Genomic DNA, 19,886 nt, shown 5'->3' with positions numbered 1-19,886 from the left:
AGATTAATTTAGATAAGACTGAAATAATGAATCTTACTTTAGGGCCATTACAGGTTGCTGATTTTCAGCGCCTATTTCCATTTAAATGGACATCCAAGGGTATTAAGTACTTGGGTATCTATTTATCAATGGACTCGGATACTTTATATGAGGCTAATTATGGGCTGATTCTTCGGAAAATTTGGGCGGATTTACAACATTGGAATGGGCTGTGGCTTTCATGGGGAACGTATTGCTGTCCTCCAGATGAATGTGTTGCCCCGGTTATTATTTTTATTTCAGACTCTTCCTATTCCTTTGCCCACTTGACTGTTTAAGATTTTACAGTCAGAGTTTAGAAAGTTTATTTGGACAAATAAAACGCCTAGAATCTCCCAAAGGGTGATGTGGGCAGATAGAGCTCGGGGCGGTAAAGGGGTTCCTAATCTTAGATGGTATTATCAAGCAGCGCAACTACAGATGTTATTGGAATGGGAATTGAATCCACATAAGTGAGGAGTGTTGTTAGAGCAGTCCCTGATACCTCAACATAGATTGTCTACTGGGCTTTGGTCTTCACAGACGATTCGACAGTGGAAATTGGAAACTGATAATCCCTATATATTGCACTTACTTACATTGTGGGGTAATTTGAGGAAGGAATGTAACCATGGGGTGGCCTTTTCTACCTTGGCCTCCTTGAGGGATGAACCCCAATTTTTGGTGGGTAAAACTAATCCAGTATTTGAAAGATGGGGACAGATTGGGTTGACCACCTCCTGAGATTTTTTACGTACAGGGACTTTGATCTCGTTTGAAGCCTTATTACGCATTTCAGGGGTAAAATCGGGGGGTTATTTGGCATACTTGTAAGTGAAACATTACTTGGAGGCTCAGGGTTGGGATAAAACATTGTTTTTTGAAACTGAATATTTAGAACAATTATGGGTGACATTGCAGAGGGTGCCCAGGACCATCTCTGTTATTTATAAATACCTACAGGGGAGAGAAATTCCTAATTTGATTTACCGACAACACTGGGAGAGGGATTTACATTGCATTTTTACTGTTAAAGAGTGGGATACTATTTGTGCTGAGGTGGGTAGAGTATCTGTTTGTGCATTAATCCAGGAAAATGCTTATAAAGTGTTGAGTTGCTGGTATTATACCCCAGAACGACTTCACAAGATGTACCCTCAGATCTCAGCTTGTTGTTGGCGTTGTCACAATGCTGAAGGTAGTTTTCTTCATATATGATGGGATTGTCCTGTGTTAATACCTTGTTGGACCATTGTAGTGAATGCTTTGTCCCACTTATTGGGGGTTTCGGTCACCAACACTCCTCAGTGTTGTTTACTGGGGTTATCTACTATTTGTGTTTCAAGATGACAAACACGCCTATTATGCATGGAGTTAGCAGCGATTAAATGTCTTATAGCTGCTTATTGGAAACAACCTTAACCCTGGTACCAGATGAATATGAATCGAGGGTGAAGCTCTCAATGTTAGGGAAGATGGAAATTTATGTAGCTAAGCGTCGAGGGTATTATCAACAATCATTACAAACCTGGACTGTTATTATTAAGAAATTGAAATTATTGAATGTATAAGACTATGGAGAGATCTAGATCCTATTGTGTATTTGATAGTGGGGGGGGGAGGGGGAGGGGGGATTTGAGTTGAGTTTTTGGGTGTATTTATTGTTGTTATTATTGTGGATGTTCTTTGTGTTTTATTGTTTATATAATTTTATTACTTCTTGTTTGAATCTCAATAAAAAATTAAATATTAAAAAAAGGAGAGTTGCAAAGCAACCTGGGACATAACATAATTCTTCTATACCGCCATAACCAACAGATTTTTAGGCGGTTTACATCAAAGAAGACTGGACAATCAGTAAAATACAAGATGATAGGAAAATAGAATATATTTCTTATAAGTACAAATATTCTTTTAAAAATACTGTATAAGCTTTTAGTTAGAATAAAAGTTCTTAATAACGCAAAAAAAAAAAAAAAAAAAAAGAAAAGGTTAGATTGTTCTAGTCCAGCAGGAACCTTACACAGGTAAAAACTAGACTCAAATAGGGAACTGGTTTTTGACCTAAGGGCCGACATGTGAGCGGACTGCTGGCACGATGGACCGCTGGTTTGACCCAACAGCAGCAATTCTTATGTTCTTATGACAAGGCCATTCACCACCCCTCAGTTAAGTGAGGGAACGTGCGGTCCAGCAGCCCTTTCCCTCCTTCCTTCCGATCGCCACAGTTCAGGCATCTCCCTCCCTCCCTTCCTTATCCTCACCTTTGCTGGCGATTTTCATTGTCTCCGAGCAGCATAAGCCTTTAAACAAGTCGCACGTGGCTGCCTGAAACTTCTCCTCAGATGCAGCCGGAAACAAGAAGTTGCGTCAGAGGAGATGTTTTCGGGCAGCCGCACACAACCTGAGAAACAGGCTCGGGCCACTCGGAGACAATGAAAATTGCTAGCAAAGGTGAGGGGAAGGGAGGGCAGGCGAATGGGAGGAAGGGGGGCGAATGGGAGGAAGGGGGGCTGTTGGACCACACGAAGGGCACTGAGGGGAAGTGGAGAACAGAGGGGGAGGAGGAACAGGTGCTGAAGAGAAATGGGGAGGAGAGAATGAGAAGATCCTGAAGGAAAGTGAGTAGGAGAGAGAGGGGAGAAGACACTGAAGGAAAGTGGGGAGGGAAGAGAGTGGAACAGACGCTGAAGGGAAGTGGGGAAGGAGAGAGGGGAGCACATACTGGATGGAAGGAGGGGATAAAGGAAAAAGGGAACTTGCTGGATTGGGAAGATAGATACCAGATCTGAGGGGAAGGAAAGAAGGAGAGAGATGCTAAAAAAAACCACTTGGGGGAGGGAAGGAAAGATGGAAGGGAAGATGACAGAGATGCCAGACTATGGGGGGAGTTGCAACGGTGAAGGGAGAGTTAGAAGGGATAGGCACAGTAATAGAGCACATACCATATGGAAGAGGCAGAGAGAAGGCAGACAGTGGATGGAAGGAATAGAATGACAAGAAGATGAGGAAAGCAGAAACCAGACAACAAAGGTAGAAAAAAATTTCTATTTCTTTTTTTTTGCTTTAGGATAAAGTAGTATATTGTGTTGATAAAAATTTATAAACAAAGCCGTGCCAGCTGAAGATCTCTTCCTCTTGTTCAGCAGCCAGAACTTTGATTTATAAAATGACAATTGTACAGAATATTGTTTCTTTTTATACTTTAATAAAATAAGTTCAGTATAAAATTATTCGAGGCATGTGTGGATGGGATCAGATGGTTTGAGGGGATGGGGCAGAGACGGGAACTGAGCTCACAGGAACAGGGACCAAGTTCATGAGGACAGGATGGGGTGGAGATGCAGACTGAGCTCGTGGGGATGGGGTGGAGATAGGGACAAATTTTTTCCCTGTGTCATTACTGTAGAGCTGCTTCTGTATTATGTTGCAGTTGGCAGAAAATTGCAAACTAGTAAAGAGTACCTCTTTTCAGCTGTAGGGTTGCTGTAGGGTGATGGAGCAGACTCATTAAAAGAGAGGATTATTTGAGAAATGTTTTTTTTCCTTATTTTTTTTCTTTGCAGGGGGAGAGGGGGCCACGGGACCCTGAGCCCTTTCTTTCTAAGTCTCTGATGTTGTGTCTCTTCTTCAGGCCATCATGATGAGTATCTGTCTGCAGTCCATGGTGGATGAGCTCATGGTGAAGAAGTCAGGAGGCAGCATCAAAAAGGTGAATAACAAACCCTAACACCAGATACAAGAAACATGGGAACTAAATTTTCATTCCCCATTCCTAATGGTGAAAAAGCAACAACATTGTTGGGCAGAGAGATTACTTTTTATTTCTGCAATGACTATACTCCCACGTAGATCCTTTTGAATTGATGTAAACCGCCTAGAACTCGCTGGGTATGGCGGTATATAAAAAATAAAATTATTATTATTATTATAAGGAGGGCATTCCTTTTAGCAACTTGTTCTATAAAGGAAAGTAGACTGTTGTCTTATATAAAATACCAATGTAATTAGATGCCTTTGTGTTTAGGTATGAGTAGTTAGCCATAGAATGGTGTAAATGCTTGTGCCTAGATTGGGGAGATACACATACAGCACCCAACCCGAAGGGCCACCTTCAGCATACATGCTGTGGAAAATATGGATATCCTTACAGAATAGTGCATAGCCAGATTATTATTTATACAGGTACCTGACTAGAATAAGGGTGTTTACACACATGTGTGCTGCTGAAATCTGAGACTCCTTACAGAATTACCTCTAACGTGGTGCTTGACTGAATTGGAGGCTGTGCCCCAAAATTGACTGAACTTATGGAGCAGGAGCTGCAGCATTGCAGCATTCATTATTGCCCCTTACCAGTATTCCCCAGCTCTGCACTGCTTGAAAGAGATACCTCAAAGAGCAGCAGAATATATTTTTCGTTGAAGGGACCAAACTAATCAATCTCTGACCCTGCCTCCAAACTGACTAGTTGCTGATGTTGTTTTGGGCAAAATACTGGTGGTGCCATGACCCCTATGGCCCACCCCATTCTGCTGCCTGTGAAGATTGCTTCAGTTTCTGGGCCCTTCCAGGTCTTGACCCTTTGCTGAGCCTACTAACAAAGGTGTTGGATTTAGCTGCAGTGGATCTCATTAGGATGTTTGCAAGTAATTTACAGTTGTGGTTCAACTGCTGAGCATGGTAAGCAAAGTTATGAATAATATGATGTGATAACGGATCTTGCTGCTGATTACCTGGCCTTATGATTGTGATGTGACAATACAGTGCTTTGAGTCTTCTCAGATGTGTTACTGATGAGGGGAGCTGAACTGAAGAAAGTGGATTTGAGCAAGCTATTTGATTTTATAAATAAAATATTCCTGATGCTTTATGATTAAGCAGTAACATAGAAAAGCTGTGGGAATTGAGGTTTAATTATGTAGGCTTCAGCATGCTTGCATCAAAAGGCATTTTATAGGAAAGATGTATAGAATACAGCCCGGGGACTCTCAGACTTCCTACCAAATTGTGCAACTAATGCTTGCGGTTATACCTTCAACTTTCAGATGTTAAGAAAACGCATGAATGGAGCTTTGCGTCGATCTGATAGCCAGCAAGCTGTGAAATCTCCACCTTTGTTGGTAAGAGGGAAGAAATCCCACTTTGAAACTGTCAGTACAATGGCAGCTTATACCTTTTAAACATTTTAACTTGTACCTGTTGTATTACTCACCTAGATGCCACCTTTTTCCCCTGTCCACTCTAGGATTCACCAGATTCAAGCAGGGAGCCTATTGTTAAACTTTCGGTGAGTTGTACTGATTTTTACAGTGCTACCTCCTTCCTCTGGCAGGACTTTGGGTTACAATGGAAAGCCATTTGAGGGCATGCTCAGACCCTGTGGTGTATTTTGTTGTTGGAGATAATAATAATTTATTTTTTATATACCGCTATACCAAAAAGTTTGAAGTGGTTTACAACAAGAAGTTAATACATATAGTGTGAATAGAAATAGCATAAGAGGTAAAATAAGCAAATAAAATTGGAATGGATCAGTTAAAACATGAGATTTTTTGTAAAAACACGGAACGTGTTAAGGCATCAACCTATCAAACAGATGAGTCTTTAACAGTTTTCTAAAATCAAAATAAGAGGTAGCCTCTAACAGTTTTTCCAAGCCCCCTATTCAGTTTAGCGGCCTGGAAAGCGAAAGTTCTCTCAAGAAACTTCTTATAGTGACAGGATTTAATAGAGGGATAGTTAAACAAGTTAATCATACATATACTCTTGTTAGAGTGACTCAAGAGAAAATGGAGAGCAAGATAGTCTGGTAACATATCGAAAACTGCTTTATAACAGATACTAAAAAATTTAAACACAACTCTGGACTCTACAGGCAACCAATGAGGCGAACAGCTGTGTTCTGAATCAGTCTCGGTTTCTTGAGCATTTTCTTGTAAGCCCTTAGATACACAATATTACAGTAATCCAGAATACTCAAAATAGAAGACTGCACCAGCAGACGAAAAGAGGCTTTGTCAAAGAACTTCTTAATGGTGCGGAGCTTCCAGAGTGCTCACAGTTTAGGCCACATAACAGAGGAGTCAACAGTGGCAGCCCCAGGTCTGCCCATTAGGCCATTCTTTTATATGTGGCTGCTGGTTTGCTGCATTCGCATGCTCCATTCAGCAAGAAATATGACAGCTATTCTGAGCATTCTGCCTTTTCTTTTAAGCACATCTGGAAAACTATTTTAACTTTGAAACTAGTTCAATGTGTCTAGTGGTCCTGAAACTTTGGCTCTTAGTCTTACTTTGTGACACATGCTTGCCACCCCTGCCTGTCTTGAGCCTCAAACCCACAGGATGATGAGGCTCTCCAAATCCTCCAATCTGGGGTGAATTATATAACGGATGTTCTGTATGATATCAGAGTTATGAGCAAGGTCTCAGCCTATGCTATCTCCACCCAATGGATGCCCTGGATTAGACAGTGAGTGGGTGACTCTGTCTCTATAGCTATGTTTAAATAGGCTTTCTTTTCAGGGGCAGATGCTCTTTGGAAAGAGCCTAGATGACCTGATGGCCAATGTTGTGGACTATTGCCACAAGGCCTTACCAGACAGCAGACCCCGGATGGCCCAGAGTTTGGGAGAGGGCAATTTTTGAGGCTCTCGAAGATTCTGTCCTTATGCGGAAGGCCAAGTGACACAGAGGTCCTTTCAGGAGCTTCATCAGTGGTTTAATGGGGACAGGAGACAGCAAGCCTCGGGCTCACTCTTCCTCAGCCTCTAAGAAAGCACAATGATGCCAGGACAGGGGCCAAGCCCCCCCCCCCCTCCCAGGTAGGGTGCAGGCTGTCAGCCTTTTGACCGATCTAGTCTGATTGGTGCAGACAATTGGGTCCTGGCCATTGTCCAGGAGGGATACAAAATTGAGTTCTTTGCCCCCCTACCATACTGCTTTGTGGATTCTCTGGCATGAGAGAGCTCTCAAAGTTCAGGCTACTGGCTCTTCGGGCCATAGAGCCGGTCCTGGACATAGACTTGGGCAGATACTCCATAGTCCAGGGGCAATAGACTTTCTGGCTCAGTAGAAGTGGTCCATAAATTGCCTGGAGCTCAGAGCCATTCGTCTAGCACTTCAAACACTAGAAAAGTCTCTGGAAGGCAGGGTAGTCGGCCTTCTTGGATGTGAGAGCAGTTAGTTTATGTTAACAGGCAAGGAGGTACCAGGAGTGCCCCGTTGCACCTAGAAGCTCAGCCTCTGGTGAGCAGAGGCTCACTTGCATGCTCTTTCGGCCACGCACATAGCAGGAGTGGAAAATGGACCCTGGGGAATGGTCACTGTCTCCACAGGCGTTCAACATTATAGTTTAGTGGTGGGGGCCTCCACAAATGGATCTGATGGCTGGCCTCCATAGTGAACACCAAGACAACATTACTTTTACAGCTGAAGATATGAACTCAGAAACAAGAGGTTGGACACATTAGTCCAACCATGGCTGGAGATAGAACTCTTGTACGTGTTTCCCCAATGGCCCTGCTTGTTGAGTTTTATGCAGGATGGTGGTCCTGGTGCCCATTTGGCCTCTCAGACCATAGTATGCAGACCTGGTCCGTCTCCTGAGAGATGAAGGCCTCAGACTGTGCAAGTGGATCTTCTCACTCAGTGACTGGTCTTTATGGAGAATCCAGAACGCTTTGAGCTTCGTCGCCACATTTCTCAGAGCAAAGAAGCTGTTGATGGTGACAGTCTTTTCAGTGCTGGTGTGTGGGGAAGAAGCTTTAATTTCAGTAGTTCTGGAATTCTTGCAGGAGTGTCCTAAGAAGGAGCTATCAGTAGGATCACTGAAAATACAGATGGCAGACCTTTCATGTTTCCAAGCTTGGGGGCTTCCCTTTTGGATCTTACAGTCAAGACCATGTTCCTGATGGTGATTATGTTAGTGAGACAAGTTTCCAAGATACAAACTCTTTCCTTAGGATCATGGAAGCAGGGCTCTTCTTGCGTACAGTTCTGTCCTTTTCACTGAAAGTGGTTTTGGCTTTCTATGTCCATCAGGAAGTCTGTTTGTCCACCTTTCACCCTAAGGGTCTAAGAAAAAGGATAAAGCATTACATTTGCTGGAAGTCAAGTGAGTGCTGCTCTGGTACCTCGAAGTTACCAATGAATTTTGCGTATTGGATCACCTTTTTGTTCTGACCTGTCATGCCAAGAAAGGGAGGCTAGCATCTAAAGCCTCAACATCCAGATAGATTAAAATGGCCATTTCCTCTGAGTGTGGGCTGTTGTAAACAGCCCTTGACCACATTGAGAGTGCACTCCACTAGAGGAGTTGCTGCCTTGTGGGTGGCGACTAGGGCTGTCTTGCCCAAGGAAATTTGTAGAGTGGCTATATTACATACTCTTCATACCTTCACCAGGTTCTATACGGTGAACATAGCAAAACAGGAAAGATACCATTTTTGGGGCCTCCATCTTAAAGGCAGGTGCAGCAGGCCTGCCCTGGACTTGGGGGACTGATGTCTTCACCTGTGCTGCTGTTGGATGAGCTCTAAAAAGGCAGCAAGCAGAGGAAAAAATGACTAAAGATGTAAAAAGAGGACAAAAGCCCCTGCACAATTCATTGGTGAGGCCCCACTTGGAAGATTGTGTTCAGTTTTGGAAGCCGTAACTTTCTAAGGACATAAAAAGACTTGAAGCATTTCAGAGAAAAGCAACAAAATTGGTATGGGGTTTGCACCACTTGAAACATGAGGAGAGACTTAATAACCTGAAGATGTACACTCTGGAGGAAAGGAAAGGCAAGAGTGATATGACAGACAGGCATTCAAATTTTTGAGAGGTATTAATATACAAACCTTTTCTAAAGGAGGAAAAGTGGTAGAACTAGAGGATATGGCTTTGGATTGCAGGGAGCTGACTCAGGAATAACATCAGGAAATATTTTTTCACAGAGAGGGTGGTAGATGCCTGGAATGTCTTCCCACAGCAAGTGGTGGAGATGAAAATGGTAACAGAATTCAAAAATATGTGAGATAAACATAAAAGAATCCTGTGTGGAAAGCATGGAACCAAACAAGCTTAGATTAGATGCCAACACTAGTAATTGAGAAGCAAAGTCAGTGCTAGGCAGACTTGTGGTCTGTGCCATGAAAATGGCAAGGGCAAATCAATGTTTGATTTTTAAAGCAAATCACATCACATCATACTTTGGGGCCAATTTTTAAAGCACATGGACACACAAAAGCATCATTGGTTTCTATAGTACTTTGTGTGTCTTAAGTGCTTTGAAAATGAGCCCCTTTGTGAGTTTACCTTGGGCAGACTGGACGGACCATATATGTAAGGCCTGTGGCACATGGTTACAGGGGCATGCCAGGTACCTGGGATGCTATGGACTCATCATCAGAAGCTGCAGTTTTATAAGCTATGTATTCCTGATGCAGGCAGTTTCTCAGAAACATGATCCATGTCGAGTCAATGTTTTTACCTATAGAAGGGTATCAAAAGAATTTTGAGTAGTTTGTTCCAAAAAGCCTAAATTGAATGTGGACTATAAAAAAAGAGAGCAAGGCAGCTCCAGAGGTGGGGAATTATGCTATTACTTATGTGTAATGTTTTGTTTGTTTCTTTCCTTTGCTTCAGAGTAAGCTAACATCAGTCAGCCTGCGTGGGATCAGCAACTCCAGCTCTTCCAATGATCTGAGTGCCAATGATTTCCATGGGAACTATGCCTTCGAGGGCATCGGAGACGATGACCTGTAAATGCCCATTCCCTATAATGCCAAATGGCATGCAGGACTGACCAGAAGGGCCAAGGATAGATGTGGGGGAATCTCATCTTAACTGAGATCTTGCTAATTTTCTTCATGTCTTCTGTGTTCTCTAGAATGCATGAGAGGTTTCAAATGCTCAGGCAGCTCTCATCTGGCCTTTGCTTATTGTCAGTGCTTTACAAAATCAGGGCCTAGGTGTTGATTTTCATTCCCTCTACATTGCCTGATCTGTGATCTCCTGAGATTACAGAATCTGCTCTGCTGCTTCGGAGTACCACCAGCTCAGATCTTTCTGCATCCCACCTTCCTATGAACATGATCCCCAGGACTGCCAGGAAACCTAAGCACTGAGATTCCAGAAGGGAGAAGGGTGATTATGGAAAGATTATCAGGAGTATAAAAATCTAATTAAAAATTTTTTGTATGTACAGTTTTATTTGATGATGAGCTTCCTAGAAGACTCCATGTAGTGAGCTTTAACCATGGAAACTTGGAAAACTGTCCAGAGAAATATACTGTCAAATGTCCTTCTGGCCAGTCCTACATCCAAGCTTGCACTTATAGCCAGTCAATTTGCACAGAATAGAAAGAAGAGTACTTAGAAAGATGCCTCAGAAGCATAAGATGGACCATTTGTTCTCCAAAAGGGTAAAGCTTAACTGTTATGTCTTCATAAATGCCAAATTAGTGTTTAGTATTTTTGCACAAAGAACAATTTAAGAAATAAAATTTTATATCTGTAAACATTATTGGAAGAGACAGTATTCTGGTTTACTATATCTTTAATTTTTTCATTATAAATAGAAACTATAGCATACTATTCACACGGTTGTAATCTTAAGCTTGTAGTTTATTCTATGTTTACAAATTGATATGACCATTAATGTATAATACCAATAATGTTTACAAAAGTGCTAACATGATTAAAGTAAATCCTAATTGGTTGTTAGTTTTATACTGTATTATTTTCTGAGTGATGATATTTGGTAGATGCCACACCTATATTTGTCTATTTAATTAATTTATTTAGTTATTGGGATTTATTAACTGCCTTTATGAAGAGATTCACCCAAGGCAGTGTACCGCCAGGATTGCGGTTGGATCTGTATTTTAGTGTACTGAATGGTTGATTTGGGCCAGGAATCTGGATACGATGGATTGATTCGTGCAAGTATCTGGGTGCTGAAGGGGGGGTCAGTATCTAGTAGATTGATTGATGCTGGGCTTAGTATCTGAGAGTTGGAGGTTAATTAGGTATCTGAGATACATTTACATAAAATTATAACATTACCGGAAAGATGTGTTGAGAATTGAGTCGGTTCAGCGAATGGCTACCAGGATGGTCTTGGGGCTCAGGGATCTCACGTATGAAGAAAGGCTAAAAAAACTGTGGATGTACTCACTGGAGGAGCAAAGAGAGAGGGGGGACGTATAGAGGTGAAAGATGATATCTTCAGTCTTACAGGGCCCTCGGTAACCAGAGGACACTCACTGAAAATCAGGGGAAGGAAATTTCAAGGTGATGCTAGAAAGTACTTCTTCACCGAAAGGGTGGTCGATCATTGGAACGAGCTGCCTCAGCAGGTGATTGAGGCCAACAGCGTGTCAGATTTTAAGAGAAAATGGGATATTCACGTGGGATCTATAGGGGAGTAAAAGTTGGGGAGTGGGTCATTGGTATGGGCAGACTCGATGGGCTATGGCCCTTTTCTGCCGTCAATTTCTATGTTTCTATGTTTATTTCTTCACTGTAAAGAGACCAATCAGCAAGCTACGTTAGGGTTTTTTATTGCCAGCCACTGTGGTAAAAGCTCTGATGCTCATAGGAATTCTATGAGCGTCTGAGCTTTTACTGCTGCAGCCAGCTTTAAAAAAAATAATGCAGCTTGATAAAAGGGGGCCTAAGAAATCTTTTTTAAAGATTTTACTTGGTGATAGTAAGCATGTAAGCTGATTGGTTGTTATTGGATAAATAAATGTATGGATGGTTATTTAAAATGAAGGACTTAACTTTTTTTTTTCTACCGAATGTTTACAACTTTGGGTTATATCAATCTGCATAACTCAAATATTGTTCCATAAATATAAATTTGGTGGTCCTTGTTTTAAAAGAAGGAAGAACATTGGCACCACCTTCTTCATTAATCTCAGGTAAATAAGCAGTGCTTCTACAGAAAGAGTGAAGCTCTATTGTACTGACATATGGGTTCATCACCAAATGGGAAGCCAAAGAAAAAGTTCAAATGCTTTTCTTTTAACAGTGGACAAATGCTTTAAAATTGTTCTGTGCAAGAAAGTGCTGGATCTGCCAAGATTATTTGCCAGTAAGAATGTTTTCAGCACATGGAATCTGTTCTATAAAACGGGAAGCTTCTGGTTAACAAAACTTGAAAAAATACTTAGACAATGTTCATGTTGCATTGTTTCTTCCAAGGGCATACCCCAGTAATGATGTGCTGGGGTCTCGATACTTATAACATAAAAATGTATTTATATACCAGAGTACCTTAGGCTTTCTATGTGGTTTACAAAAGAAAATTGAAACAGTGACAATAAAAACAACATAGAAATTACAAAAATTTCTTAAATAAGTAGGTTTTCAATAATTTCCTGAACTGTTGGTAAAAGACAGAGCTAACTAATAGATTAACAAACTCTTTATCATAAGAAGCTGCCTGAAAAGATAAGAGTCGTTGAAAATATCTCTTGTATAAATGACCCTATACCAATGGAAAAGTAAACAAATTGCAATTACCGTATTTTCACGCATATAACGCGCACGCTATACAAGATTTTACAAACCGCGCAATAACCATGCGCGTAATATCCGTGAGCGCGTTATACTTTTTTTTTTTTTTACATTGCTGATACCACATTCGGCGACACCCATACGGCAGAGGCGGCATTTGCCGCCCCAATAATGGCGCCCCTGCCGTATGGGCAATTTCGGCCCTTCCCAGTCCCCGCCGGTGGAGCTGAGGGCGTTTCCTGGACCCCTCGACGCCATGTTGGATGATACATTCATGGAATCGGACAACCAACCAAACCAATAGAGGAATTAAAGACCCGGGATGAATAGAAAGACACGTCAACTATAGCCCACAGAGGTAAAAGGTGTAGGGAATAATTGTAATAGGGAGTCGTTTATTCCTTTAGCCCTTAGTTCTGTAGGCCGAAGTCGACCAGTCTTTCCATTCATCCCGGGTCTTTGTTAATCCTTCTACTGGTTTGGTTAGTGGGCCCCTATTCGCCCGGTCGGGATCCTTATTGTGTATTACGGCTACTGGAGTGCTCTTGAGTACGGTTTCTTCCTTCCTTCAAAAGTGTTTTCTGTTTTATATGTGAATCGGGCAGTTCGCCTTCCGATGTTTGTTCCTTCTGGTTCAGGCCCGGCACAGAGTTCTGTGGTCCCTGGATGAGCGTAAGCTTTTGCAGCAGGATTTGGAGATAACCGAGTTGTGGGTCCTAACTGCCTTTGGAGCTACCATTTTGAGATGGATTTGAGCGACAGTTCCTGTCGTGGTAGGAGAGTAGCCCCCTCCCTCGAGATGCAGGCAAATTCTACCAGGGGGGTTTCCTCCTCTTGGGCCGAGTCGTTGGCAGTGCCTCCGGATGAGATTTGCAGGGCTACTACGTGGTCCTCTCTGCACACCTTCTCCAGGTTTTACAGGGTTGGTGTGGCAGCCAAGTAGGATGCTGCTTTTGGTGTTTCGGTGTTGGCAGCAAGCTCATCAGTCCCACCCTGAATTTTCAGGACTACTCTGTTATGTTCCACTGGTCCTGGAATAAAGGGGGATTGTACAAGAACGAAAGATTAAATTATACATTTTGGTGGAATTCAGTCTGTCATATATACAAAATGGAAAAAACAATAGCATTACAACAGGGAAATCTTCATAATTTTAGGAAAATTTGGGAACCATTGACTCGTTATTTTAATGATCAGATTTAATAGCACATCAGTAATAGTTATATTAGAATGGGGAGGGAAATGTATATTATATGGAATTAAGAAATGAAAAAAGGGGAGGGATATATTTTATGTGATAAGATGATTTATTTGTAATTACAATTTTCATGTATTAATTGAAGATAATTTGTACAACTCATTTATTGTAAGAATGTAAAAATCATAAAAATTAAAAAAAAAAAAAAAAAAGAAAGAAAGATTAGGTTCTTACCTCTGCTAATCTTCTTCCTTGTAAATCCACACTTTATTCCGGGAACCCACCTTATGTATGTCTGATTCACTGTTCACCTGCCTGGAAATACTGGTAAGCTGGATTTATGGTTTGGACCAACCTCTTTATAAGAGTACCATCTGACTAGATATAAAATTGTATTTGGGGGGCCCTGGGTTAGCACCCCCTTCTGACAGGTCAGGCTGTGTCCCCCTATAGCAGTTCTGTAGTTTAGGTTCTAATTAGAGAATGACACGGGGAAAAAATCTGTCCCCGTCACCGCCCCGTCCCCGGCCCACCATCCTCTGCACCGCCCCGTCACCGCCATTCCATTCACCGCCCCGTCACCGTCACTGCCATCCCTTTCACCGCCCCGTCACCGCCACTGCCATCCCATTCACCGCCCCGTCACCGTCCCCGCAGCATCCATATAAGCCTTAGTACTCTAATATTTAGCGTATTCCATTCTTATAAATCAAAGTTCCTGCTGCTGAACTAGAGAAAGAGATGTTCAGCTGGCAGGGCTTTGTTTATAAATTTTTATTAACACAACTAATATACCACCATAATGTTTGCGACAGAGGACAAGTATGCAATAAATGCATTTTGCTGTTTCAATGCCAGTGCTCAGCAGAACAACAGACAGCAATATGGACATTCACCTTATGTAGTACTTTTTTAATATATAAAAATAGGCAAAATTAGTTGCTGTTTTATCATTATATTTTCTTGCCATTATAGGATTCTTCATTGATCATTTTTCTTTTTAAATTCAAAACAAATTCAACCTATCTTGTGTCCCAGCATGAATTCATGTTTCACTCAATTGGCTGTTTCAAGGGAATTAACCCTCCAACTTCCATTTGCAAAAATACCCAATGTTGTTCCTTCTATGAGCAATATTTAAATTATGAGGAACAACATTGGGTATTTTTGCTGAATTGTGTGACACCATTTGGGCTGAACATGAAGATTGAAAATGCCTGGTTAGCCCTGGACAGATGATTTGAACAGCCAGGAGCCTGTCCTGGCCATTTAAATCATTTTGAATATCTAGTCCAATGATAACAGAATTAGGGTGATTATAGAAACATAGAACTTTGTTGATCACTAAAAACAGTGGAGACTAAGCTCAGCATCTTGTCTTTGACACTGGCCAGTCTTGGTCTTTGGAACTGCCCATTGTGTCAGAAGCAATAGGGATTAAGTGACTTGCCCAGGGTCACAAGGAGTGTAGTGTAGCTCTAACCACTGGATTTAGAAGTTGGCTTCTTTTGGGATCTTTAACTCATCATCGCTAGGACTCGAATCTGAGTCCGTGGCACCTAACATAGAATGGAATTAGTATGGCAAAGTAATGAAGAATGGTCCAGCAGCCCCCACTCTCCCTCCACCTCACCTTATATTCGTTCCGAGTTTGCCGGCTTCCTTTTTCCCTAGCCGCACGCGTTCAAAAAGCCGTGCATTTAGCCAGCTCCCTCCCTCCACCTCACCTTAAATTTCGAGTTTTCCGGCTTCCTTTTTTCCGAGCCGCACGTGTTCAAAAATCCGTGCACGCGCGGCTGCGCGAGTCAATCAAACTTCTCCTCTCCTGCAACTTCCTGTTTCCGGTTGCGAGTCGCGCGTGCACGGATTTTTGAACATGTGCGGCTCGGAAAAAAGGAAGCCGGAAAACTCGAAATTTAAGGTGAGGTGGAGGGAGGGAGCTGGCTAAATGCTACGGGCGGGCGGGCGGTGGCTGCGGGGACCGCGCGATCCTTGATACCTCACTGCGGAGACAAGACCATTCACCGCCCCGCGGGCGGTGAATGGCCTTGTCCCCGTCGCCGCAGCGACTGCTAGTTTTCTTCCCCGTTTTCGGCGGGTGACCCGCGGCTAAAATGCGGTGGCCGCGGGTAAACCGCCACCGTGTCATTCTCTAGTTCTAATATGTGATAATCTGTTTTACAGTTTTCATTGTTGCTGTTTTGCATAAATTATTATGAGCAGAATTAATTATTTGGCAGGGAGTTCCCTGTTTCCCTTTCTCTCGTTTCTGTAGATGCTCCAGGATATGCTAGCAGAGGGGAAGGGTTATGGCTTTAGTCATTTGAAGCTTTCTATAGTGCCTGGCGGTCAAAGATGCATAAAACCCACTGGTCCCAGAATAAAGTGTGGATGTGTAAGAGAGAAGATTAGCAGAGGTAGGAACCTAATCTTTCGTTGTTGCTTTGATTTAATGCTAAAATACCTATAAATAAAATAAAAGATCCTTTTGAATTATACATGCAACAGAATCCAGATTCTTATTTAAAGGAAAAATAGATTTTATTGCTTTATGCACCTGAAAGTGTCATTCCATGCAAATTACATCAAAATTACCTATAGTTGCCATTTGCTAGCCTTCTATATTATAGGAGGGGTTCTCAACCCAGTCCTTAGTCTGTACTCAGCCAGGCAGGTTTTCAGGATATCCACATTAAACATGCAGGAGATAAATTTGTCTGAACCATCTGTATTTATCCCAAACCTCTCTCATGCATATTCATTGTGGATATTCTGGCTAGGTTGAGAACCCCCTGGTAGTATACCAATTTAAAAAAAGGGGATGTGTGTGCCCTAATGACAGGGCTTAGTAATTTTGAAAATTCAGGGAGTTTGTCTATATTTTCCCTGGAAATTCAACAATTTATAGAAAGGTCTCTCAATTTGCAGGTATAAATAATCTGTGCCCTTAATTTTTAATCTTGTATAGAAGAAATAAAAATGTGAAGCAGTGAAATGGACCCATGAGAGCTAACTCAGTTTAATAGCCTCAGACTTGAGGAAGAAGGTTGAGTACACAGAAGGAACTGAGAGCAATGTTAGTAGTTTAGTTCAGTAACCTCCAAACAAAAATGCTGAAAATTTTGAAAAATAAGTGACCAAAAATACCTGAGTACAAAACTGTAATAGCACAGATACCGATAATTCTCATCTCCGTAGATAAGGCTTTCCCTTACATTAATTCTGACGTTGGAGCGAAGGTCCGGGCCAGCCAATCTGACTTGGACCTTCTCTCCAACATCAGAATTGACATCAGGGGAAGGCTTTTGGTCCAGCGGTGTGCAATCATTGCATGCACCTGGCCCTTCCCTTCCTGGAGTTGGGGAGGGGTAGGAATCGGTGGCGGGTAGGCAGGCTTTGGCATGGCAGTGAGGGGGATGGGGGCACTAATTTGGGACATAAGGAGGGAATAGAAAGGGACAATTGGGCCTGAGTGTGTGAGTGAGAGGGAAAGAGATGGTGCACAAGGGGAAAAAGGAAGAGGAAAATTGGGCATAGAGAGGAGTGAAGTAAAGATGCATGGGGAATAGAAGGATGAGAGGGAGAAATGTTGGATATGGTGGTGGAGAGGGAACAGAGGGATAGATTGAAGGGATGCAAGGGGGAGGAATGTTGGGCATAGTCATATAGGGAGAGATGTGGTATGGTGCTGGAGAGGGGTGACAGAAGGAGAAATGGGCATTGGGCTGGTGAGCAGTGGTAAAAAATAATCTGGCGGATGAGAGAGGAAGAAAAGTTGGACTCATGGAGGGACAGAGAGGGATGATGTTGGTTGGGGAATGGAATGAGGTCTGGAGGAGAGGAAGCATGCAGGAGGCAGAAAGAAAGATTGGATGCACAGTCAGAAGGAAGTGCAACCAGAGAATCACTAGACAACAAAGGTAGGAAAAATTATTTTATTTTCAATTTAGTGATCAAAATGTGTCAGTTTTGAGAATTTATATCTGCTGTCTATATTTTGCACTATATTTATCTATTTTTCTATAGTTGTCACTAAGGTGACATTGCATTTTAAAGTCAACTGCCTTGACATCTTTGAAAAAACCTGAATATAAATGATAATTAACATTTTCTCTGCGTATAGTGTGCTTTGTGTTTTTTAATTTTATGGTTACCAGTATGTATTAATAAGATTATATTGTGTGTATATGAAAAAATGGATGGAAGAAATTGCATTATAATTTATGGGGGGTGAAGTCAGTGGCGGAGTTCGGCTGGGAGTACTCAGTTGGTATTTGTTAGGCTTAGGGGGTACTTGGCTTGAAAAGGTTGAGAAACACTGACCTAGAATATACTATATGAACAGCCAGGTTTAAGGAGCAAATTAAAACAGTAGCAACATATAGGGGAGGGGATGGAATCCCAGATTCATGGTACATGCCCAAGTCTAAAAAAACCCCTGAAAACAAATATGGTACTTTCCCTTCCCTTCTGAGGTAAGCTTTTTCTACTATCATAATTCATGACAAAAACAATCATTTTAATCTAAGTAATAAAACTTACCTGTTTTCAAGTTTGTTTTCCTTGATTTCTGATGGATTTTTTTTTTTAATGGACGCTTCAGACATTATAAAATTTGTGTGATTTCATTCATAGTTTCTAAGTATGTAAGCAAATATCTCTCTCAACAAGCAAATTAACATGCTCTGCTCCACAGGCTCTGTGAAAATGTTACAGTAGCTAGTCTGATTTTGGAGAAAATGGGATACTGTTCAGTTTGTAATACCATCTGTGAATCATTTCCAAAGCTACCATAATCCTTCTCTTGTTTAGAGGATCTCTTAAGGCTTTGATGTGGGTCTAAAAATACCTTAACATATGCAAGAATTATGACTGCATAACAGTTCTGGATAAAATATCTCAACAAGAGACTTAGGCGTTCCTGAAAATACAACTTTCATGCAAAATTTTGTACTTGCCTAGAGACACCTCATGTAATGTCCTCCATAAACAGCAAAGTTACTCATGTTTTTTCCAAAATTATCAGGAATATCCACAAGAAAAATCTTAAGTAATTTTTTAATATGATACTCTGAACTAAAGTCATTTTCAAATATGAGTTTACGAGTTTGCTTATTTAATAAAAGATTTAATTGATTCAGTCAAATACAAGACCAAAGATTAGGGCATAATTATAATTACACAGTAGAACTGCAAATAACCAGATTGCACTTGCCACCTCTTCCTATAAAAAGCTACTAAAATCCTAACATATTCAATAAATAATTCTGAGCAGATATAAAAACTACACCAATTTCAGGTGGCTTCAGCTTTACGATCATGGTGTGTGTTAAGAAAACCATTACTAGCATTCACCACATCAGAGAGCTGCATACATGGGACTCCTTTAAAGAAATGCACAACTGTAAAGAGATTTCTATTTGAACTTTAAAAACTTTCTACATTTGCAGGTATCTTTTGGCTGTTCATAGTGAGTTTTGTGCCCTCATATTCATGTACTGAATTACAATGTTCCCCAGGTTGTTCGCAGTCGGCAGTTTGTGGTATTTTCGGACCACAAATCTCCGACAAGGAGAATGCAGGAAATCACTCACAGTACGCTCTGACCGCCTCTTCCTGCACTAAGTCGGGCCTTATCCAATCAGGAGCTGCTTTGACACGCAGCTCCTGATTGGATAAGGCCTGACTTAGTGCAGGAAGAGGCGGTTGGAGCATGCCACGAGTGATTTCCTGCACTCGCAGTGCTCCGGCTGCCCTCTTCAGGCTCCCCCCATGAAAAACCGTATTCGCGGTTTTTCCTAGAACGGAACCCACGTGAATCTGTATTTATAAATGATGTGCTGATAGGAGAAGCATGTTAAATGAATTGGTTTCTGCATAGAAATTAGTGGCATATCACTGTACGAATGGATACCTTTTCTCAGACCACCATAAGAATGATGTAAAAACAAGTATAGTACATGAGGTCTCCAGTCCCCATCAGTCTCTTCTTTGGGTGTGATATGAAAAGCTAATGTACTACATATCTTTGGATTATTTTATTTTGAGCCAAGGAAAGGTATGAATGCATTAAAAGTCCCATCTTTCTCCAGCATTAACATGTACCAGTATACTAGATCTCTGCAATGCTGTGTGATATGTGCTCTCAAAATAAGCAA

The 19,886-nt window shown here is 41.6% G+C and overlaps 1 protein-coding gene across 2 annotated transcripts in view; it reads left to right on the top strand.

Moving 5' to 3' along the window:
- The window catches only part of SNX17 (sorting nexin 17), a 149,845-nt gene extending 139,109 nt beyond the window's left edge, over nt 1–10,736 (top strand). For both annotated transcript variants that reach the window (XM_033938345.1, XM_033938346.1), the window contains exons 12-15: nt 3,653–3,730; nt 5,067–5,141; nt 5,267–5,308; nt 9,651–10,736. In XM_033938345.1, coding sequence (XP_033794236.1) covers nt 3,653–3,730; nt 5,067–5,141; nt 5,267–5,308; nt 9,651–9,770 — 315 coding nt within the window. In that variant the 3' untranslated portion in view covers nt 9,771–10,736. The remainder of the gene's footprint in view (nt 1–3,652; nt 3,731–5,066; nt 5,142–5,266; nt 5,309–9,650) is intronic.
- Nucleotides 10,737–19,886: the final 9,150 nt, after the last annotated feature.

This window comes from Geotrypetes seraphini, chromosome 3 (assembly GCF_902459505.1).
Source record: "Geotrypetes seraphini chromosome 3, aGeoSer1.1, whole genome shotgun sequence".
Lineage (NCBI taxonomy): Eukaryota > Metazoa > Chordata > Amphibia > Gymnophiona > Dermophiidae > Geotrypetes > Geotrypetes seraphini.
The sequence above is the reverse complement of the archived record's forward strand: the minus strand, read 5'-3'. Positions and strand labels throughout refer to the sequence as shown.